The sequence below is a fragment of the Cololabis saira genome, chromosome 22 (genome assembly GCF_033807715.1).
Source record: "Cololabis saira isolate AMF1-May2022 chromosome 22, fColSai1.1, whole genome shotgun sequence".
NCBI classification, from domain to species: Eukaryota; Metazoa; Chordata; class Actinopteri; order Beloniformes; family Belonidae; genus Cololabis; species Cololabis saira.
The window spans coordinates 14,496,026-14,521,528 of NC_084608.1; the positions used below are offsets into that span (position 1 = coordinate 14,496,026).

The window sequence follows — 25,503 nt, forward strand, 5'->3', positions numbered from 1 at the left end:
ACATTTCACACATAATTAACGTGTGGTAGATTAATAATAGTGCTGAGAAATCTGGTGCGGAAGATGTTTAATTAGTGGGCTTTAGTTTATTTGTGTTCCCACATTTCATCCGCACTTGAGCTCAGAGATGTGGATGAGCTGAGACATGTGGAGGATGATGAATAAGAGACTGTGTGTGTGGGATTTCTTACGTGAATGGAGGGGACGCTGAATGTGTGTGTTGCCATGTATTTGATGAGCAGGTTTTTTTATTCATTTATCTTTTGTCATGCTTGCGAGAGTGAGGAGTTGCGCGTTTGGACTCACGTGCGCGGAGGCTGTGCTGTTAAGTGGTGCTGTGGCCGTGAATGGAGAGGGAGGAGCTAGGGAAGGTGTGGGCTGCTGTTGCTGTGACAACTCGGAGCTTGGTCCGCCCACGGCAACGGCTCCCGTCCCCGACGACGACCCATCGGCCACAGAGAACACACCTGTGCAAGAATAAACAAAAGTGTCCATTATCATTTATTTTGCCATTACATTTAAATAACAATAAAAACCATCAAATAATGTCTGAAACCTTTGAAATACAATAATAGTTAAAAAATATAATAAATATACGTGAATTCCATTTAAATGCTTAAATCACAGTTTAATAGTGCATGTTTGCTTGCCGTCACACAGTCGTGGCTAACTGGGGCATCTGAATGGAAAGCAGGCCTCATTATAGTCATTAAGTAAACCTGTACTTTTGCTGCTTTGACACCTTCGAGGGTCCAGGTCACAGATATTTCAGCTGCTTTAAAATTCTTGATTAATCTTGAAGTTTGGCACAAATATTCTCATAAAATTTGAGCCGCTATTCCCTTGTCTCCGACAATGCGGGTAACTTAAGTGTAATTGTATGAAATGTCACACTATAATTGTGTGAAATAGGCAAATGGCTGCAATACGGCAGGAGGGAGACTGAAAAATTACATAAAAAAAATATATGTCTCACTTATACATATTACATCTTTGTTAAATATGATGAATGGTTATGCATGGACACTTGCCTGAAAACCGTCAGAAAATTGATTTTTTTCAAGAATTACTATAATATAATAATTAACAATATAATAATATTACTGCTAACAAAATTATAAGAGAAGGAAACAACTGCACTGTTATTGCCCTAAATTGATTCTGTGCAAATCAGAATCAGCTTTATTGACCAAGTTTGAACATTGCCCAACAAGGAATTTGACTCCGGTTATTTCGCTCACTGTACCCAGATTTAAAAATAGCAAACAGTAAATAAACAAATGTGGCACTTATTAACATATATACAATTAAAAAACTGAAAGGTGCAGCAGTATGAGGTGGACATGGTAATGACGGCTCTAAATAAAATAAAATATATTAAAAAAATAAAATTTTAAACTGAAAGGTGCAGCAGTATGAGGTAGACATGGAAATGACGGCTCTAAATAAAATAAAATATATACAATTTTTTTTTTTAAACTGAAAGGTGCAGCAGTATGAGGTAGACATGGTAATGGCGGCTCTAAATAACATAACATATATAACAAATAAAACATTTAGCAAAAGTGTTATATCAACCAAAATTCATCCACATATGCATATCCCTCCAGTTTCACACACCCCTGGATATACTCTATTCTCTTATCTCTGCCATCTCCCACTTCCATCTTCTCTTCCTCCCCTCACACACCCCTGTGCTCGCCCACTAACCAAGAATAAGCCCGGCCCCTGCCCCCCTTTGACCCCGGCAGAGGAGGGGGGGAGAAGAGGCCCCTCAGGCCCACAAAAGCCTGAATGGCTCAGGGCAGCATGCATTCACTGGGGGAACAAGAGATCTTTGTGCCAGGAAGGGAGGGGTGGACGGAGGGAGAGAGCAATAGATACGAACACTACATGGGCTGACAAACTATTTATAACGCTTTGCAATATGCACAAGAAAAATTGATACCCAAAGCAGCGCTGGTGCGGCTCAGGGGGCATGTGCTCCAGCAAGGTTTTCAGCAGCTGGATTAGAGGCCAAACCAACTATTTATCAGAGTTTGGCTAATGTCATTGATGAAATAGGTTAAACACAAAGGGACGGTGAAAAAAAACAAACAGCTAGTAATACACAGCAGATTTATTTTAATACAGGATTTAAACTGGAAAATATAACAGTGACGTTAATTGAAAGTGCCAAGAAGCTGAATGTCTTTTGTGATTTTACGTTTTCATTTATTTTTCTGAATTAAATTGCAAAAAAAAAAAAAAGAATTCTCTGCTTTTTTGTTTTTAAAACTTACAACTTATTTGTCTGATAAATGTTACTCTCAGAAGCTCAACAGCCTCTCGTTTTATCTTCCGTCTTTCTTCCTACTCAGTACGCCTTTAAGCTCAATAAATATCCACCTTTATTAGTTCAAGCTGTTACTGCCTAGAATAACTACCGTATGATGTCTATCAGGGACGACTGAATCCAATCTTTAAAAACAAGTATGTTATCATAATCCATCATTAATCAGCCAAGTCAGTGTAAGACTACCAGCTTGTTCAAAGGCGCATTTAAGAAGAGCATTTCTATCTGGGTTCCAAAATGCCAGATAAGGCTCCACTGAAGCCATCAAACTAGAACATGGCCATTTTTCATTAAATCATACTGACAGAAAAAGGTAAAATTAAAATGGTAAACTTTTAATAAAAAAAAAATCAAAAGTGTAAATATATGTTTTATATTTTCAGCTTTATAAAGCTTAACTCTGCTGCTTTAAATGCGTGATCCGAAGCTTCCGAGGAATCTACTGGGATTAAGGCTTACGTTTAAAGATTTTATCATATAAATAAGCTAATAAACGCATAAATACACAGCATCAAGCATCTGCCTTGTCCTCGTCTGCTTTCTCATCTCTTCATATACCTCTCTGCAGCTGGTCTGAATAAATCCAACCCCATCCAAGATTTTTCCTCCCCCACGCACCAAACCCACTGCGTTGAACTAGCTCGCCGTCCTGTCAGTGACCCCACCGCCATCAAACATTAACCTAGCCAAAATCTGACCTTCTGCTTCTCCCCATCCACCAACACATATCTATCAGGCTAACTATCTATCCATCAGCAGAGTGGAGGCAGCAGACAGGATAGAAGGAGGGGGATAAACGCCAGGATCCTTCCAATTACTGCCCTGCATTAACCCTTAGCTAAATATTTACAGTAGGAATGAGAACACATGCTTTTCTCTCACACACACGGATATATGTGATGCACAGCCATACATGACCACCACTGTTTACCCTTTTTTCTTTCAACAGCTGTTCTCAGAAATGGCACCACGGCTTCAGCAAAAGGCAAAATAAGAGAGAGGTGGACACGGAGTTACAAACAAAATTATCCTCAAACAATCATCGCAGAAAGAAAATTACATTCAGAAAGTTAACAAAAGCAGTTCTCTGTTCCGACTCTCCAACTCTTGGTCAAAAATGAGAAAATATAAAATACTACTAATAGCAACTTTGTTAGTCTTTTCTTGTGTTTTAAACTTTCAAAATGCAATGTTTCACAAGCTACAGAAACTCCTGTTTTATTGAAAACATTGCAAAAACTAGGTATGAAATTATAAACTTGATTGTGGAGTTGTTTTCATTAAATACAACTATTTCAAATTGAACCATATTTAAAAAAACATCTGAATAGAGAAAAAAAATAATCAAACAATTAATAAAAAAATAGATATATTTGTGATGTATCTAAAAACTAAACAGGTTGGTTAAAACACTGTCAATTCAGAAAATCATCTGAAAAATAGCGTTGTCCCATTCCAGATTAATCAACAATGTTGCTATGTCAACCAAAAACCAGCCCAGCCCATCAAACAAACCTGTGTGGAATTGCCAGGAGAAGCAGCAGGATACGAGTTGTTGGACTGAACTAATTATGTAGCATTAACTTTATGTTAGTAATATGGGCTACATAACTGTTTAGTATGGTGTTGGATTGGATTCTCTTATGCATATAATTTTACCTTGCTCTGGAGATATTGATATTGCGACAACTTTGTCTGAACAGAAGAACCTTTTTTTTTTTTTTTTTTTTTAATTGTCTGTCTCTCTTTTTTCCCCCTTGGTTTCGTAATTGTTTGTTTATTGTTGAGTTTTTTCTTCTCCTGCATGTCCCGTTTCTGTCTTTGTAAAAAGAAAAAAAAAACATGTAAACTATAAATAAAGAAGTAATAAAAAAGTAATATGGTGTTATTGTAGGCTAAGAAAAAAACATCCCATCGGACAAACTTCAACATTATGCAAAGCTGCAGTTTCCACAGGAGACACAGATGTTGCTAAACATTACATAAGCAATCTTATTAAGAATTTAATGAGCCATCAGGTGAAAAGTGACATGAGTTCACAAAGTCAAACTGAAAGAAAGATGTACCACGGCGACAAACTCTGGAGTCTGCTTTTCAAAAAACGTGAAAAATCCCTCAAAGAAAGTCAGGAACCAGAGCAATGACGGACAAAACTGTAGAATTCATCATCATAGCTGACCAGTCTGTGTCCCTCATTAAAAATGTTGGATTTGACGGCATAAAACTAAACATCTGGAACCGTGGCACAGCTTCCCAGGTCACAAATACATGCCTGAAACTGGTCTCTCGTAACAAAAGTCTGACCGAACACATTTCATGCAAGCTTTACAAAAATGTCAAAATATAAAAGCCTTCTTATTTTACATATTTATGTCTGAAAGTTTAGATTAATTCCTGGATTTCTTCATTTGAAAAAAATGTGTTAATAAAAAATAAAAACATTGATATCTGAATCGGTATATGATTTGACCATGTTCACACACACACACACACACACACACACACACACACACACACACACACACACACACACACACACACACACACACACACACACACACACACACACACACACACACACACACACACACACACACACACACACACATTTTAAATTATTATTATACAAAATAGATACAAATAAAAAAATAGGTCAAAGTATAGAATTCTTGAATATCTCACACACACACACACACACACACACAAATATATACACACACACATAAATAAATACGGATACACACGAATATATATATATATATATATATGTATGTGTGTGTGTGTGTGTGTGTGTGTGTGTGTGTGTGTGTGTGTGTGTGTGTGTGTGTGTGTGTGTGTGTGTGTGTGTGTGTGTTATTCAAGAATTCTATACTTGAATCACATTTTTTCCCAGTCTGCTGAAGGTTTTGACTTGGTTTTATTGGTATTTATTTTGTTTTTATTAATTTTGTTTTGGTCAACATCAAAACCAAGATTATTTTTAATTTTCCACTTCTGAAGCACACAGCTCTCAAACTCAACATAAAATGATGACATTTCCACAGTAAACAAACTAGACCAACTCCTCAGATTTCATAAAAATTTTTCAAGCCATGGAAAATGCTGGTAGAGAAGCTCAAATATTCTCTGAAACATTTTACATGAAACACCCGTGTGGCCTCTACATTACTGAAATAAATACATTTTTAGTGCAAAGTTACTATTTATTACTGCTAATTCAGGTTAACATCTAGCATAATCTGATCTTTTGATCAGCGATGGACATGAACCTGATCAATAAATCTTTAGTTTCTTCTTAAATCCCCAAAATCTTGTGCACATCATGCATATGCACACACCACATTTGCATGCACTCGAGCTGGAGCACACAGCGCCCCAGCTTATTAAAGCGGCAGATAACTGAGGACTGAGTAATGAGCAGAATGCAGGTGAAGGAGACACACAGAAAGCTGGAAGTAGAAACAAAAAAGGTAATGGTTTTGGAAGAAAGGGGACATGTGAGATGTGTGGCCTGTACCGAGCTATCAACGCAGGGAACACCAAAGCATAAAGACGGTTGCCAAGCAACTGAACACGATGAAAAACCAGGCAGACCTCCACGTGTGTGAGCAAACAACACTGCACATGCACACCATACTACACAAACATCCACACACAGAGGGAGCCGATTAAAAGAATGGATCAGATCCTGGCTCCTTTTGATGGGTTAATGTTAAAGTTAATACTGAACTGCACAGAGGCTAACCAGCATTCTTTTTCTTTTGAATGTATCAGTGTGATGGGACTAAGAATCTCAATGGGAAGACCAGAAAAGAAAAATACAATTCTAGTGAGCGGATTTAGATCTGCTGTTGTCAGACATCACTGTGATCTGTGTGTTCTCGCGTCCTCCTCACCTGATCCAGTGGTTGCGGAGCTGCTGCTGTTTTGCAGGCTCCCATTCCTGAGGAGTGACGGGGACTTCTGAATCCCACTGCTGACACCCATGACCCCCAGGCCCCTGTCTCCTCCTCCTCCCATTCCCACTCCTAATCCAGTGCTGGAAACTAAACCTGGGCGGCCTGACAGCGACGAAGATGAAGAAGAGGAGGTAGAGGCCGTGGAGGAGGAGGAGGTGCTGGCTGTGGAGGAAGCTGGGAGAGTCAGGGATGGAGCCGGCTCAGCGGGCTTCACATCCGTGGTGAAGCAAGGTCCAAATCTGTTTCGCCAATTGCCCTTCTTTTTCTTCTTCACTCCATCTTCTCCTCCTCCCGGAGCGGCTCCGCCAATTGCCAGTGCTGAGCTGGAGGGCTGAGCCCGTTTGAAACCAGTGGAGCCAACGAGGCCTGTTGTCTCACTCGATGCGAGACTGTGGGAGTTCTCGTACAACTTTCCACCCACTGCAATAAAGAAGACCAGAATCACATATCAAAAATGAAGCCCTATTCGATTTCTTCAAATTGACTTGATATTAGTGAATTGACTCAAATATAAGGCCCCTCCTTGAATACATTAAAAAAAGTTAGTTGTCTTATATTTAGGATTTAGACTCCTAGACACTAGGGCTGTTCGATTTTGCCCAAAAATAAAATCTCGATTTTTTTTCTCTCAAAATCCGATTTTCGATTACGATTATTTTGTGAATTGACAAAAGGCAAAGAAATGAATTCAAATATGCTGTTTTTTTATTGAACATTTGCCCCATTGGGCTTTAAGTGCAAACTTTGCTCTTATTAAACCAAAAATGAATGAATAAAGTGCAAAACTCTGTAAAATAAGTTGAAAAAAAAAGAAGTGAAAAATCGATTTTACGATTTTCACGTTTTAACATCGTTCTAATTACATAATCGCGATTACGATTTAAAATCGATTAATCGAACAGCCCTACTAGACACTCAGACAAGCACATCCACAACTTGTGGTGCAGATCCAGGAACCTAAATGTTATACCTGGAGATTTAAGCATAGCTATAGAGTTTATTTTAATGATGCAGAAGGCAGCGAGGTACATGAACAAAGCTGCTCAAAGGTAGGCCGAGTGAGGAAACATAAGAAAAGGTTTGGGGCTAACTTTAAGATGAGGGTGACAAAGCTTGAAGAGTCGTCAAACAACAGCTAAGCAGAAACATAATATAATGTTACATGATGTACTACAAGGAGATGGCGAGCCCAAAATGACTGCTTCTTGAATAAAAATGACCATCTCTTGAGCCATTATTCAGTTGAAAGAAGCTAGATAAATGATAAACAATAAAAAGAATGTGTGGCACCTGCAGAAGCTGTAGTAGCAGACATAAGAGAACCAAAGAGAGTCGCAGGTCCCTCTGACGCTCCGCCCTCTGAGCTCGGTTTGACAAGGCAGCTGCTGAAAGATGGCGGGGAAGAGAAAGTGGTTCCACCACCGGGACGCAAGGATGAATCTGAGAAACTTAGGAAGTCTGAAGAGGAAGGAGCGGACAGAGTCTTGCTGGCACTGGTCAACAGCAGGCCTGAGAGTCGGAAAAAGACAGGCGGACAATGGCAGACAGAAGAAGTGAGGACAGAACGTGATGGACAAAAAGATGAGGAAGCAAAAGGAAGAGGATAGTGAGACTGAGTGAGTTGAGGGGAGAGATTACACTGAGAAAACGGACATTACAGCTGTACAGTTTCCACGGTTCTCTCTTCTAGGAGAAACTGGATAACTATGATAACAGGCATTTCATCTACTGAACAGTCAGTTTTTCCTCATCATGCAGCCCTTCCATGTATCAGAGGAAGGGTCTTTAAAGCCCCTAAATATTCAAAGAAATGCAAAAGACTCCTACTAGAAACACACACCTGATAAAAGCTTCAAGGTTTCAGCATAAAATAGAACACAATGAACAAGGCCTCCTCTCAGGTCTCCCCCCCGGATGTTCTCCCTGTCCGTGTTTGTGCGATTCCCAGACAGGGGCCCCAGATTACAGGAGCCAGAGGCCAGTTGAGACGAAACAGTGTTATCACAGCCCCACACAAAAGTCTGCTGCCGGAGCAAATGCAGCCAATGACATCGCACTTTAAGATACACCCACGGGAAACATGGATTGCCCACTTATTTCAGACCTATTTATGTGGGTGGACTTTGCAAATATTCAGTATTTTTATATTTGTTCCCATGGTTGAGCAGTTTTGTTTTGCTTTTAAAAAAAAAAAAAACACCTGCAGACTAAATTTCCAGTTGTGGGAAAGTCGACAGGAATATTTACAGCCGTCAATTCACCTTGATGGAAAGGCCCTGTTGAAACAGAGACCGATGTAGAGGAGGTCGCCATGGTGACCACAGCGGAGGACAGGGGTTTCCCTGAGGAGGTGAGAGACTTGCGTCCGCCCCTCTGTCCCACCGCGTGAGCCCCGCCGCAGTTCTTCTTGTTCTTAGCGTCGGCCGCGGCCTTGCCCGCGTCTGCGGCCAAGCCGTCCTTGGAACCGCCGCCAGACAGAACAGACACTTCCTGAAAGTTGGCGGTGGTGAAGCGCGCCGTGTTGTCGTCCAATCGCTTCTGTGAGGACGCCGGCACGGAGGGGACACCTCCCCCCGAGTTGCCGCTGTTGTAAGTCTGGAGGAGGAAGGTGAGAAATAAGGGTGAAGGTGGAGATTGGAAGTAAAAAAGGGAGTACAGGAACCATGAGAAACATCGGAAAGGGAGGAAAATTATCCAAACACTGCCTGGTGAGAAAGACAGCACCAAATATAATAAAAAGGGGAGGAGTACAGGATGTCTGAAAGAGATACGCTTAACACAAGTAAATCAAAGAAGATAAAAAACTAAACATGCAAGCCCTGCTCTAGCAATTAACCCAAACATTCCCGATTAAGAAGTGGGATGCTCTAACCTTGTCTGGGACCATGATGTTTGGAAGGACGAGCGAGGGCGACATGTCCATCACAGTTTTTTTGTGTTTCGGTTTATGTCTGTCCCGCTCCTTGTGTTTCTGAACATGTGGAGGTAGAAATGAAAAACAGATGAGTGGAACTGCTCAACGTGAATGAGGAGAGGAAAGAAATAAAGACTAGTGGAAACAGGAAAAAAGAATAGTGAATATTGCAAGAGGAGGAAAAAAAAACAAAGATGGAGACAAGAGTCAAGAACCTTGTACGCAAGAGGAAGAAACAGCCACAAAGAAGCTGAAATTTAAATTAACCAGGGTTATTATTAGGTACTAAAATTTTTATAATTAGTAAGTAACAATAGATGATTAAGTGTGTATTTATGCGATTGAGAAGAACATAGAGATAAGGATTGCTCTGTTTCAAAGGCACAATCTTAGATTAAAGCCTGAAGATCCACAAAAACAAAGACAGTGATGAAGACAGATAAAAAGGGTTGAGAGGAAACAGAAATGCTGCTGCCTAGAGAAGAGTGCATCTAAGTGCCTTGTGCTCGAGCGCTCCGGGTCTTGTTTCATTCATCATATCGTTCCTCTCGGACCATCAAAGCTCAATTTACACCCTTGCTCACACACACATGCGCACTACCACCTCTCCTCCACCTCCTCTCACACCCGAGGTGGCGACTAGGTCCCGGTGCATTTACACCTCACACCGACAACTCTGCGTTTGCACGTACAGACAAGCGCACACACACTTTAAGCACACACTTGCATTCGTGTAATTGCACACATTCTTGAAAATAGGGGGTGAAAATATGTAATGATCATGACATGATATGGGACTCAACATGCTTGTGATGTTCAGTGTCATGACAACTATGAAACGCCAGAAAACATCCCTCCCCCCTTTACCCCCCCACAGGGTTTTGGTGAGGACTGATCGCATGTGAGATTGTGACAGTTTAACCAGACTTCCTCTATGAATGGCAGTTAACAGACATCCCCAACCAAATCAGGAGATTGCAGCTCCGATAAATCCTCTCTGCACACGGGCTTCCGAGATATACGTTTAATTAAAATGAGCTATTACATTAAACTTTATATTACAACTCACAAGCAGATCTCCTCCCCTTTCTTCCCTCGTGTCATAAACCCTTAAGTACCAGACATAAAAAGGGGAAAAAACAAATGTGTACCAATGCTACATTACTGAAGTCTTTTGGTGTGCTGATATTCATATTTCTCCAAAGTTATAAGGTTTAAGGTTTTGATTGTACATCTCAAAATTGTCCAGACTGGCCACATTTTTTATGAGCTTAATGATTGTTTTTTTTTGTGACCAAGTAACAATTTAATGGAGAAAAAAAGGTGCCACATATCATAAATGAACACTGATCATAATTGATAAAACAAAGAACAAATGAATGACATAAAAACATTTTTTTAGAGAAACTATCAAAGTAGCAGAGAGTGAGAGTGGCAGATGGAGGTGAAGTCTTTGGGATTCCCTTGTTGTTTTTCATTAACATTCCAGAGGTAGGTGTTGATGGACAGAAACTGAGCTTGGAGAGTCGGATGACACACATGCTCGGACGCACACACTCTAAAGAGCCCACAGGACTGGACATGGGAAACATGACTCACACACACACAATGCAACTCTGACAGTCTTGTCAATCAGTTCAATTGATTATACAGGCAGGAACAAAGCGCTTCAGCGCTCTGCCCCCCATCCCCCATCCTCTGCTGCTGGTCATTCCTGGCTAATTAATTTCAATGGACATGGCGCTTTTAGAGACCATGTGGAGTAAATATAAGCGGATACAGAAAACAACATCTATTTCTTCATCTCCTGAACAAGGTGGAAACCAACATTAGGTTGAAATCCTGTCTGTTCATGTGGGATGCTGATCCAACAGATTAGAAGACGGAAACTTCACTTCTGCGGACTGCAACAATCATTCTTACCAACACAAATCTGCCATTTGTCGAATAAATATAGTGACTAATGCTCTATAAATGATTTGACTATAAAATAAATAAATACATTTAACTTATACATTTATTTTTGGAGCTTCACCGAGGTACACTGAGCTATATAACTACAGATTGTATCTGTTGTATTATGCATGGCTTCTGGTCTCTTGTTTTTTCAATGTCAAGCACGTTGAGTTTATATCTAATGAAATGTGGTAAACCTGCCATTGCAGCAGATTGACAGTCGATCAGTTTGAACCTGATGGGACACGTCACTCTTCACAACAGTCACCCTCTTCTATTTGCAGCCCTTAACATAAAACTGAGGAACTTGTGTTTTATCTGCTTAGTTCTAATAAAAGGTTTTAAGGTCTAAGTCAATCAGAGGATTATTAAGGGGTTATTTGTAAATTACCTTATATCTGATTTGTAAAATACCTTTGGGAAAGAAGTAAAGTGTGCGAGTCAAACTCTGACACAAATTGCACAGGACAGAGTCAGTGCCCTCACCAATGACTAAAATACAGTTGAGACAGTTTGCATAGTTTTTTGTAACATTGTAAAGCACAAATTCACCCATTAGTGTGGCAACCTTGTAGAGGAAGAACAAAAAAGTAAAATAAACTCACATTTACTCCTTAACTTTTGCAAGATTGTTTTGTTTTTCTTTGCTGAAACAATGATTCACACGACATTAAAACTAACCAAATACTAACATATTATTCATAAAAATCTTCGATGGACATAAAAGATCTGATGCAACCCACATATTAAACGCTTCACAGTTGAACTCAAAGAGCCTCGAGGGGACATGGGGGCACACGGGGGTGGGGAACAGACAGCCCAGGAGAAGCAGAAGACGGGTAGACAGGGAGGAACAGGAAGTAAAGGAGAAAATAATCTGCCCTGGCCTGGCAGGAATTCCCCAGTGCAGTTTCCTGCAGGATTTCTGATCAGCCATTGTGTGTGTGTGTGTGTGTGTGTGTGTGTGTGTGTGTGTGTGTGTGTGTGTGTGTACGTATGGATATGCATGTTTCCTGCAGGCCTTTTCCACACAGCCAATGTGGGGGGATCTTTAAGTCCCTGCAGTAGGTTGACTGCAGGCTCTAAGATGAGGTGAGGATATATGTGAGCCTCCAAACTACATAACAAATGCATTTGCAGACAGACAAACACACACACTGATCTCTTGACACAGGAATGGGAATGTAGTGTGTATCCGTGCACATGTGTCTTAGCAAGAGAAAGAGGGATAATCCAATGCTAATTCGGCAGCATCAACAAAAGGACAGAAAAAAAAATAAGAAATGAAATATTCTACTATTAAACACAATTCAAATTCTACAGTTTAATTTATTTTTAAACTATCCATAATAATTAACTACTGCTGGAAAAAAAGAAAGAAATGGGAAATGACCTGAAAATATTCAAATGCTTTTTTGCACAAGGAAACAAAAAACGATAGATATACACCGTCTTTTCAGCCTTGAAAAAGGTTGAAAAGGTAAATGCAGTACCTTAATACGACTTCAGCCTTTCAAAGCTGACTGCTTCCCACAATACTGTCAATGAAATTTATAAACTTCAAGGTCCATCAAAAGAAAAGCAAACGACACAGAGGTGAGTTTTAAATGCAAGTGTGGAATGTGCAATGGTGTTTTGACTGTTTTAGATCACTAATCTTGGTAGAAACTGATTCTATGGCGACGTCATTTGACTGAACAAGACAGACATTAGATTATATTTTAGGTGGTCTGTCCCTGAAATATGTTTGCACAGTTGCACACACATTGTTTTTTATCAAGTATTTGTTCTTGCTTTGCCTGAAGGGATTCCATTACCTGCTTTTATGTGCTTTGCAGAAATCCTGAAGAAAACGACACTAACAAAAAACTAAATATTATAGGAGCCAACACTCTGACGTCACCTTTCGTATCATCCACACTCTTCATAGTGAATACTCCCAGAGGAATGAGGATGGGTGCCAGCCATATTTTAAAATCCTGTCCAAACTAAAGGCGCTGCTTGAAAGCTTTGTGGAGAGAATCAATGACGGTAAACAGAAAATCTACTTTGTAATCTACACAGCTCAATTGTAATGTTTAGTACTTTATATTGAACAATCCAAATGTCTACAAGTGTTACTAAGGTCCTAAAGATTTTATGAAAAGTCTCAGCATCCCTTAATCTGCACACTAATTCAGCTTGAGCCTTGTTTTGTGTTGTAATAAAAAGCATGCAACACATGACCCAAAAAAAAGAAGAAAAAAAAAGTGGAACAGATCATATGAAATTTGTAAATTGCAATTTCACACAGCCTGTGATTACATGTTCAGCTAACAGCCACGACTTATTAACTCACAAGTACAGCATTCATTAAAAGGAGGGCAATCACTGGTGGGCTGCAGTCACACTCGCAGCTAAAAGTCAACCCAACCCAAAGATGCTCCTGGGGTGCATAAAATACCGTTTTAGCACTCAGACATCCAAATCAAAGACTTCTATGAGTTTGTTGTTTTTTTTTTAAAGGGTGAAAATCTGTAACTGATTTTTTGGGGGGAAATAATCAATTAAAAAAAAAAAAACAGATTTAAGTACAAAACATCATATTCAAAGCCATCTGTCCATTAAACTAAACTAAACTGAATCAACTTGTGATTGTCAACCTACAAGACAGAAAAGCATAGACTTCCCTTGGAATATGCTGTTCATTTCTGCTTTGAAAATAAATCTTTAAAAGGTTATTAACAACCACAGATCTCTTTTTCCACTTCCACTTAATTGAAAACAATGTACCGTAAGACTCAAGTTGTAAATAATATCTTGTTTACAAATGTTAACAATTATTATAAATCAACTTTTGTGCATTTAAGCATGTAACAGTGCATGTTTCTGGTGGAGTCAGTCGTGGTGGGAGATAGAGACGGTAACATCTGAGGGCTGTCTTACCTTCTTGTCCGTGTCTGGGGGTCTATCCATACACTGAGATGGAGAGTCACTTAAGCTTTGAGACCTACTACCACGGCCCCTGCTCCTTCGCTAAAAAGTAAAGAGGAACTCCAAGTTACTGGATAAAGTCCACAAAGAGAAGGCTATATGTTGACCAAACGACCTTTGATATTTAAAAATAAAATACTTCAACTAAAAAAAAACCTGGCTGAACTCAAGGATGACTACAATTTTAACACCAGTTAAAAAAAAAATAATAATCACAAGCTTCGTTTATAAAAGTGGTAAATAAGTAAAATAGTCACTATTGAGGAAAAAAAAAGAAAGAAAAAAGAGCACCCATTAAAAAGTTGGAAGAAATAAAAAAAATAAAAATAAAAAAAAATCTTACTGCTTACTGGCTGGGACATTTCTGAATTGTCATGTATCTTTGCACAAAACCGTTTGTTTGTAAAGGTGTCCATTGCTGCAGTCACAAACTGATAAACCCTCAAAGTACAACCAAATTATAACAAAGTTTATCTTGGGGTATTTAATGTACATTTCAAATTCAGAGCAACCTTGTGCAACAAGGTGCCTCTTTAGACCCTAAGTGCCATTCACCTTGATCTTGATTTCACAGCACACATAAATCATTAATCTTATTATCTTTCAACAAGCCTAAAAAAATTAGTGCAACCAAGTTACCTTGCCGCAACAACTGTCAGAAATCACTTGTACGAATATTCAATTCTGCCCAAAACTTAGTTTCTCAGCTGAAGACAGAGTTAAGAGACAAATTCAGCTGAACTCCCAACAACCAGATGTAACTGTGTGCTTGGCATTCCAGCTGTATGGAGAAGCTCTGCACCCACAGATGCATTTACACAACTGACAAACAGAAGAAAAATAATTTCTGGCCAAAATTATATTCACTGCGGTGGGGACTAGAGGACAATAAGCCAAGTTTGAAATTGGATTTACGAACTCCAGCCAAACACCATATGTTGATAACATGGCGTAAACATCCATCAAGTGTTTTTATGAAACCCATTTGGCTTACAACATTGCTTTCTTATTCATTAATTCTCTCTCGTACATTCCTGTCATCCATACAGTTCCAGCATAATAACATTATACCCAGGCATCCAAGCAATTCATACGCGATCAATGGAATCAATGTGACAGCATGAGTCTTTCCATCAGCATTCGTTAACATCGTAAACGGCGGTGTGTATGTATGTGTGCTTTTGCATAGTGACACCATAAAGTCTGTCCTGTATTCCATTCAACCGCCGTTCCACAAATCAGAACTGTTTAGTCACATCCTTGTCTTTCACATTTGCTGTCCTGCCCCCAGCTGATGCTTAGTATGCAATCAGACTTGTGTTACTGGGTGTTATCTATTCTGAGAAACACAACAGGTGATCTCTGCAGACGTGAATGCATGAGTTCAAAACAGATCCCCTCTGCACCTTTGTTTTGCATTTTGTTTTGAATGTTGTTTCTTTTAATTAAATACAGACTGATGATAGCAGAGCCAAGTTGGGTACAAGAAAGAGATCAGATTGCGATCATAGACAAGAAGCCAGTAATCCGTATTTGGTCAGTTAATGCTGACCAATACTGACTAATATCTACATTTCAGGTAAAATGCTAATTGTGTTAATTTATATTAAAAAGAACTAGTGATACTGCGGCTTTTTAAATTAATCCTGTTTTTAAACCTTCTAAATAACTCAGGAGAATGCATTTTTCGTTATCTAAAATACGTGGCAGATTATTAAGGTGTTACATTTTCTGTTTGGCCACGCGGTATAATATCGTTTCAGAGGATCCCGCCAAGCAACTCCAAACTGAAGTAAACGAGTAGGATGAAGGAAATGTAATTAAAATATCTGACAAATGAGAACATAAGAGGATGGGAAGAACAATGGCAGATGGAAAGAGAATGTTGGGTTCGAAAGACGAGATGGAAGAGAGAAAAGGATTCCTGTGATGGATTCATTGATCCAGCCGGAGAGGAAGTAGATAAAGGGAAGTAAGGCCAGCTGCCAGCAAAGACAGGAAGCTCAAGGGGGAGAGGGCTGAAGAGGACAAACAAAACTGAAGCAGATAGAATGGCAGGAAAAAATGAGTAGAAAAATGTGTTCATGAAGAAAACAGAATGGTATCATGAGAAAAGGACATAACAGGAGGTGAGGGAGATGCAGACAAAAGAAAAGTGGAACAGGAAGATGTCATGTTAGGTCTCCTCTGAGAGAGAAAAATCACAAGATAAGAGGTATAGCTAACCAATATGTGTATGTTACGTCTACACGGAGGCCTCTGCTTGTAGTTGGAGAACAAAAAACAAACATATTAAAAAATAACAGTGTACCCAAATTGTTAACATACATGTGACTTTTACGACACCCTCATGCATGTAATGTACAGTCACATGCAACAACCCCTGCAGCTGCCACAGTCCCCAGTATAAATACAGAAGTGTTGGCATGCTTAAAAGCAGACAGTCACCAATTAATCATTAAAAAATGAGGTTGAGCAAACTTAAAAATCATGTAAAAATGCTAAATAACTTCCATATTTATCCCCATAAGTCCAAAGACTGATTAGAACAATCAAACCATTTTTTTCAGTTGAGGTAAAAAGAAATGTATATATTACCTGGGCTTGTGTGAAGTTGGAGATTAGTGTATTTAAAGGGATGCAAACATTATAAAAAATAGCAAAAATTTAAGTAAACACTTACCAATTTGCTGTGATGGTATTTGCAATAGCCACAGTATTTTACATTATCTGCGTCTGAGCCTTGTTCCTCACATAACAACCCTGCAAACTGGGCACTGGGGTGAAAAGCCAAATACACAGAGAACAAGGTTTGTCAAAAACTGGAAAAAAAACTACGTTACATTTCAGAACCATAACTGTAACATCATTGTAATACATACATGCATACATACACCACAAAAAGTAAGTACATTTGTGTTTGGTAGGTTATTTCTTTGCTGTAACAATGCCTTGGCAGTAGATCTTATACTTGGAAAGACTGTCCCTTTCAATAGATAATAGATTTGTAAGGAACACGTATTTGTGGGAAGAGCAGCAGAGCTGAGTACGTGGGTTGCACCCTCTGCCAATCTAGACCCGACTCTAAATTCAACAGCTATAAAACAGAAATAATCCAACAGTTTAATTTATAGATATTCCACGTAAAAAAAAAAGTTTGTGGGAAGATAATAAATAACAGTTGTAGTTAAATTTGTATGCTTCCATGCTAACAAAATTGACAAGTATGGGTTGACCTTCAACAAGAAAACATTCATGTCATTCATTCAATTCTGCTTTGATTTTAACATTATAATGCAGTGCTGAAATTCTACTTCAACATTGTGGTTTATCTGAATTAAACCAGTTTGTTCTAATACCTCAAGTCTTGTACCGCTTTTAGATAACATAAGACAGATAGTGCTGTAAACAAGAGGTTTAATTTGCATTAAGAAATGAAAAGCATTATGAACCTGTATAAATCTCTTGTGTAGCTTTAAATAGTAGAGCTGCTGGAATTATATGAAATCATACTCAAGTCCTGAGTATGAATGATAGTTTGGGTCAGGAAAAGCCTGATGATTGATACATTTTTTGAAACTCCAACCTCTCACCATGTGACGTGGAATGCCTGCCTGCAGCCGTGTTTGTTGCAGGTCATACAGGCTCCTGTGGCAGCTTTGCTCTCTCTGCCCTGGTCTTCACAGATGTAACAAGTCTATACGCACAAACAGGAAAACTCATTCCAATTCAAAGACAACTCCCCGTGCTTGACATTTTACATGCGTTTCTTTGATACTTAAATGCATGGATGCGTTTTGTTACCTTGTTGTAGCGCTCGTGTGGCACAGACTGGAGCACTATCGGCTCCATAGTTGAGACGTTTGCAAACTCCACCTCGGGTATGTAAAGGGCACAAACCACATGAGCCCAGCCTGGTAAGAGCCACAGAGGAAAAACTATCAGCCTCTATTTGCATGCCAAGGATGAGTAAAACAACATGGCGCCATTTCACAGTTTGCACATAGAAATTTTAACCACCTGCTAAGATTCTGAAAAGTCATAAAATGAGCAAAATTCTGGTTGTTGATTTCAAGTTAGTGTGAACCCAAAAGAGATATAAAGAATCAAAACATTGTCCAACCCTCTAACCCCTCCACAGAATGGAAACTGGAGTTTTGGTTACCTTAACAAAACATAACTCTAAAATGCTGACTTGCAAATGCTTTAATTTGTAAATTGGTAGCCTGCCTACCTAAGCATCTGTTTATTGAGACCTAACACACACAAACACACACCAGCGCACACATCCACACACACAGCGTTGCTTGTCAATGAAGATAAACTGGGGGCATTAGAATGACACCAGTTCATGGTGGAGTGACAACAGAATTGACGATGAGCTGAGAAGGAGGTGGAGGAGGTGAACAGGAGGTCAAATGGAGGTGGGAGTCTCCTGCCACACGGGAGGTGTCTGTTTTTCACCGCGGCAGAAACAAAAACAGGCTTAAACTTACAGTTGAACCCATGACCTGCCTTTGACCTGGTGAGCAGGACAGGGGGAGGAGGGCAGAGGGCGGGACGGAAGGGTGGAGCGGGTGTGAAATGTGGCCATGTTGTTGTTTTGAAGTTCCTCCAAGAGGCCTATAAAACAGGACTATAAAATTGGCGCAATCTTCCTCCTCATTTTAAGAATTTACACTTTTAACTCCAAAAACCCAACAAAGAACAGTTTAGTCGCTACCCTGATTTCAGGAGGATGCAAGCGATGAATCTGTAAAGTCAAATAAAGCCTAAATTTAGTAAATAGACTATCTTATGTTAAAACAATCCAAGCCGTCACAAGTAATGAGCAGAGTGAATCTAAACTAGTGCGGACTCTACCCCTACACTAGTCTAAAGATGACAGACTGTTGCTTTATGTTAAATATTACTTCCCTTTAGTCTCTGAGATGTGAACTTTCCATCAAAACCCATTAAATGCATCAACGCAACAGACTGGGATAGTCACTTTTCAGCATGAACGTTTTTTAGACTTTGTGGAAATCTTCAATTTCAAACTATGAGTAGAAAAAACATATGCAACCAAAAAGAGATGGGGGTGGCACACAACACTGGGCAAAGATCAATTTAATTTCTGATTAATCCTTCTTTGTTCCTACTTGAGGCACATTCCTGTGCTTTATTACTGTCCCACCTGAAATAACAACTACACAGATCAACAAGTGAAGAGGAGCTGACAAGAGCAAAGACACGGAGAGTAGGGGAAAGAGATGGTGAGAGAAAAAGGGGAGGAAAAGGAGAAGAAACCCAGAGGGGTCATGGGAAGGGTAAAATAAAAGAGAAAGTAGTAAAACGGTGTGTGTTAGTGTTGTCCTGATGCCTCCCTGCAGGCCTGGACACAATCCCACAGCTGTGCCTCTTTCTGACCGACACACACACACACACACACACACGCACACACGCACACACACACACACACAATATTTACAGTCTCCACCAAACTGACCTCTCAATGAACCCAGAGAAGAGACTCCTCACAGGCCGTGCACTATACCCATCCTGGCCCGCCCCCTCATAAACACACACACACACACTCACACACTCTCATAAAACACGGACGGGCAAAGACGGTACAGAGAGGCATCACACACACAACAAACAGCAACATAACTCTCCCAGCACGCTCACAGCCCTTAAACTTGCTGGTGACATGCAATTAATGACAGCGTACACAAGAGCCTAACCACACATGTGGGTGTGTATGAAGTTCGCTCTCACCTCCGTTGTCTGTCCTCTTGAGAGCGCCATCTTTGTGGGGACAGAGCTCACATCTCTGTTGGTTTAAATAAAGAAGAGAAACAACAGGTCACGCTCGGCTACTTGGAGGTAGATGACAGGTTGTGGGAGCGGCTGGCTGCGTGCCCTGAGCCAGGCACGGAGCCAGAAACTTTCAGGGAAAGCCCATTCACTATCTGCCATGTAAGGGCCCTTCTTCCTTCACAGCCTTCGAGCAATCATTTCTGCTGCTCTCAGTCTGATGAGTCAGCTCAGGCTTCACTCTCAAATAAACCAGCGTGGTTTCTTTTAACTTTGTTACACTTTCCAAGCACGAAGTCGCAAGGAGAAGTGAGTTTGATCAATAACTGAAACAATATAGCTAAAGGTACTTTTACTCTGAGTCCCATCAATAAAATAATTTCTAGTCAATATTGAAATCAAATTATGTTCCTTTACTGTGTAAAATCAGCACTTAAGGTTATATACACTAAGACATTTTATTTAATTTTCTTTGTTGTTTTAATCCCATAAAAGCTTTTCAATGCTTTGACTGAATTACCTCAACAAACCTTAATGACACAAAGTAAGACAAATTTTGAGAGTTGAATTGACAAATGACTCTTTTTTCACATAGAAATTCAGATAAAACACAGAAATCGTATCGGTCACTGCATAACATTGGATATTGGAATGATTTATTAATATATTAATATATATATATATATATATATATATATATATATATATATATATATATATATGCACCAATTTCATTATGAGGAGTTTGTAAAATTGTACAAATAGTTTATCAAACTGCATAAATGTATAGGTACTAAATTAATGTAGCAACAGTCACATTTGTGTTTTAGCCTTCTTTTCTTTTTAGATGAGTGAAAGAAATTTAAAAAAAAAGCTTCCAGGTGTCCATCAATTTAAGATGACAGAGGAAAGCTTTGTTATGTTGAAATATTTGCTAAGGAACATTTGCGCTGTATGCACACATGAATAGAGAAAGAGGGCAGATTACTTTTGCACCTGTATCAACAGCTACATAAGATAAATCTTGCCCCGACAAAAATCTAGACAAGACCTTAGAAGTTTGCTGAGGTCATCTTAAGTTGAGACTCATCAAACCACACCAGCTTGCGTGTTGCGTTACATCTTACCACCGCCAAGTTAAGATTAAATCATCTTCAACGTTGTCAAAACATTCTTGCCCTGTTGATTGGAAGTTGTGAAGTAGTGAGTTCACACTCCATGACCGATCAGCGACGGAGAATCACAAACTACAAGATCTTTCACGTGACTCATCCGCCTGACTCGTCTGTCTGGTCGTAACGACGACTGCAACACTGGTGTAAGCATTATGCAGACAACTCCCTGTCTTGTCATAAACATCCAACTAAAGTGCTTCTCAAACCGGGGAAACAAAACACTAGTGGCTTCAAAAATCCTTTAAAGTGATAATGTTAAACACCGGGCCCATTTGAAAATATTTATACATAAGAGAGTAAGCTGAAATTTCAGATGCAGCTTAAGTGCTGACAGTTTCCTTGTGCCTCATATCCTTCCAAATATTTATTTAATAATGCCATCTGTTAGATTTCTCCAAACAGCTGATCATGTATTGATCTGGCCCACTGCTTCGGTGTGCACCTGTCTGTTTAAGGAGTTGCAGCAGTTCAGACTTGTTATGTGTTGAAGATAAAATGTAAACATTTCAAGATCCAGCCTAGTTGGATAACTACTAATGAAAAGCACCAGGCTGCGCAGTCAGACAAAACCTCCAGAGTGGGTTATAACACTCTAAACATAAGGAGATCCTTAAAAATCAGTCAGTTTCGCTCGGTCTTTTGCAAAAGAGAATTGGCTTTTTCTCTCCACACCTCGTTTCTCAAATCTGTTCCAGTATTCGAAACTGAAAACAAAGAGATGTGGGGATTCTTCACAAGGCTCAGCCATATTCTGCTCCGTGAGTCAAAGCAGACCATATCGTCTTCACCTTACACTCCACAATGTTTAATGTACACATATTTGTTGTATTTCTCTAGTGAGTTTCCACTTTTACATCCACTCATCACATCTCTCCCACTCCCACAGGCTGTAACTCTCACCCACCGACTGCCTCCCTGTGGAATCCTTCAAAATTATTTAACACGCTAGATATTTAATATGACTCTGCAATGTGTCAGCAGTCCTCACAAATCTGGTCTTCGCAGCGTTCACAAATCGCAGAGGGCGACAACCAATCAAGCAACTAACTGCTTCTGATCTTAGTCATTTTCTCCATGATCATGAGAAGTCACACTTAAAAACTAAGCAGTGTGAACTGAATTAAAGAGGTCAGTCTTAAACCTCATGTTCAAAGCGGTGTGGAAAGCAGGTCAGTCCACAGGTTACGCTGTAGCTGTCAGAAATGCACAGCTTTCCAAGACAGCATTCCTGCCTGGAGGCGAAGATTTGCAACATACCATTACACGCTGTAAAATTGATATCTCAGCATGTGTTCACCATAGTATACCACACTTAGTAATTGCTACCTTGAATAACGAGTATAATGTCTATTTTAAATGAACTTTCAATCAGAATTTAAGATTGATTTGATAAGTGACGGCAACTGCAACGAATACACGATCTTGACAAAAAGACCGTTGAGTGGAGCAGCAAATCTTTTTTTATTTTAGTTAGAATATCTATGATATAACTACTTGCTTCTACAAACCTGAAGAGAAAGCTAAGATGAAATAGTACACCCAGTTAATAAAGTATATGCAGCAAATAAACTCATGAAGCACAGATAAGACTCACTAATGGAGTAAAAGTGTGAAATATACTATTGTTTAGTAAAGAAGTCAAACAAAATTCCTTATTCCAATGGATTGCTAAAACAACACAGATTGATTTACAGCTTTAATTATATCTGGATTATCTCAATTACACAGTCATATGAAGAAGAAAGTTTTAAAGCTTATTTTAATATCAGAATTTTTTATTCTGGTATTTATGTCATCAGTTATGATAAATAAAACAAAAATATTCAAAAAAGAAACACTACAATATGAAAAAGATTGCAGAGCCACTTTTACGAGGAATGACTAGAAGTAGTTTTCTATTTGATGTTATCAGTCTCTCACCTCAGTGTGAAGGAATTTGTCCGAATACTCTAAAATGTGGCTTCAATTCATTCAGATTTACAGGAATTTGTGCCTGGCTCTCGTATCCCTGGCTCTCACAGAGTGCGGAAACCGCTGGGCCTCACCAGCTGCTGTGAATCGCAGCTATTCTAATCAATGAGTGGTCCCGCCACAAACGCTGAAGCAACCGCCTGTATCTGATCCACTAAAGATACCCATCAAGTGGAGTTTGGGGCTGAGGCGTGTCAGTTTACGCACAGCAGAGTGAACTGGCAGGATGTCAGATGTAAGAATGGCAGAGAGAATGTGGTGAATTATCACAATAAAAAACACTAGGATCAGGCTCCAGCTCAGAAATAAACTTTACACTGACCTATGGAAGCTCTGGATTTCAGAAGAGATTTGATCCACATCTGAGGAGGAGTTCAGTTGAGAAGTTAAAGAGTCTATTTTCTGTGAGTCTTCAAATGATCATTTCATTTTGTGTGAGTAAGACAACGTAATAATAATAATAATAATAATAATAATAAATCTTATTTGTCGTGCCTTTCTACTCCAAAGTTTGGATACCGTTGGGATGTCATGTCAAACACAGTCGAGTGGTTGGAAAAAAAATAAAAAATCTACTGAATTTGAATGTACTTAGTATATTACGCTTAAGTCCTGTGGTCAGTTGCTATATATATATATATATATATATATATATATATATATATACACATATACATACACACACACACACATACACACATACAAATTAGGGCGGAAACGATTCCTCGAATAATTAGAATAATTCGAGTACAACAAATGATAAGAGGAATTTTCTCTGCCTGGAGGAATCGTTTAATTTTGCCAGTTCAAAGCAGGTATTTCCCCCGGACTACCTTTAATGCGGCACAACGCGCTGACGCCGCGCATGTAAAGGTAGAAGAAAGAGGAGGCGGATATTTTTGGTTTTTACTAAAAGAAAAGGCAGAAAATGTCAAAAGTGTGGGAGCATTTCAGGCTGGACACCAAGGCAACACTGTTGCATTTATTCACTGTAAGACAGCGCTGATACGACAACAGTACGTCCTCAACGCTGCAGAATCTCCACCAACACCGTTTACTCCGAGAGCGGAGGAACCGTCACCCGAGACACGGTAAAATTAAGTTAACGTAGCGCTAATTAATGAGATTAACGTTACGGTACCTTGCTAACATAACGTTAGCCCTGTGAGGGCCAGGTTTCTATTAATTATGACAACTGTCGATGCGGCTAACGCATTTAATCTGTAAAAACACAGAGCTGTAGAGTGATGAGGGTGAAAAATAAAACAGTAATAAAGCTAACTGGGTAGTTTTCAATCTTAGCTCTGTAGTCATTGATGGATAAAACATCAAGTAGCGCTGGTGCCTAATGTGCTCCAATACAGCAGCTCTCATAATTTTATTTTGAACACTGCCAAAACTCAAAATCTTATCAAGACTTTTACTTAAAACTTAACTAGAACTTAAAATTAGCTTGACACAACTGAAAGTTCAATTGAAACACGTGGGAAAAATACCTAACCTTTTAAGTGATGTGTGTTATCAGGTGTGATGGTATTTTTAGGTTAGAAATAAGAACATTTCTTGGTAAGATCCTTAGTTTTTTGATTGAAGGCAGTGAATTTGGTCAACTGGTGTAAGTTCAGGGTTTTTAATGCACAGCCATGAACCTACTGTATTATATAATTTAGTCTTAGTAATGTCAATTAACATCTAACATATGTATATTTATAATTGCTCTTTAACTGAACAAAAATATGTTTTATCTGATTAATTGATGGAATTTTCAGTAGAATACTCGATTACTAAAATATTCGAGCCCTGCAGCCCTAATACAAATACATGTGTAATTATGTGTATTAAATTTGTACACACACAACTACATTACATCAGGCAAATCCTTTATCCAGGGCCGCTTACAAATGAACAACTGCCCATGCGTGATCTCTGGATGATGAGATGAACCCCAAGTATGGGGAGAACATGCAGACTCCACACAGAAGACACCTGCCACGAATCAAACCAGAACACCTTCATGCTGTAAGGCAGCAGCGCTAACCACTACTTTACAATCCCGCAATTGTAACATAATATGATGTAAATGTAACTGTAATTATATACACACAAAAGCCAAAGACACTCTAGAGCTGCAACGATTCCTCGAGTACCTCAAGTACAAAAAATGATCGAGGAATTTCCTCTGCCTCGAAGCCTCGTTTAATTAAAAAATACATTTAAAGCTCATGTTTTGCACTAAGTCTTTTTAGTGACACAATGTGCTTACAGGTACGTACATAGATATATATAATAAAGGCATTTATGCATTTACTTACATGCCTTTATTATGTATATCTATGGGTACGTGTCCTCTATAAAGGCGAAAGACGACAGGCTTTTCATAACGCGTGAACAGTTTCGCTGTACAGACGCCGGCCCGGGACC

The 25,503-nt window shown here is 39.3% G+C and overlaps 1 protein-coding gene across 6 annotated transcripts in view; it reads right to left on the reverse strand.

The window, feature by feature from the left end:
* Positions 1–25,503, reverse strand: part of mllt10 (MLLT10 histone lysine methyltransferase DOT1L cofactor) — a 48,108-nt gene that overhangs the window by 14,432 nt on the left and 8,173 nt on the right. For 4 of the 6 annotated variants that reach the window (XM_061713966.1, XM_061713963.1, XM_061713961.1 and 1 more), the window contains 10 exons: positions 19,898–19,952; positions 17,942–18,051; positions 17,731–17,834; positions 16,821–16,914; positions 16,364–16,399; positions 9,167–9,265; positions 8,556–8,889; positions 7,585–7,803; positions 6,232–6,714; positions 307–467 (listed from right to left, as the gene is read on the reverse strand). In XM_061713966.1, coding sequence (XP_061569950.1) covers positions 307–467; positions 6,232–6,714; positions 7,585–7,803; positions 8,556–8,889; positions 9,167–9,265; positions 16,364–16,399; positions 16,821–16,914; positions 17,731–17,834; positions 17,942–18,051; positions 19,898–19,952 — 1,695 coding nt within the window. The remainder of the gene's footprint in view (positions 1–306; positions 468–6,231; positions 6,715–7,584; positions 7,804–8,555; positions 8,890–9,166; positions 9,266–16,363; positions 16,400–16,820; positions 16,915–17,730; positions 17,835–17,941; positions 18,052–19,897; positions 19,953–25,503) is intronic. The other 2 variants (XM_061713962.1, XM_061713964.1) reach the window with 2 other exon arrangements.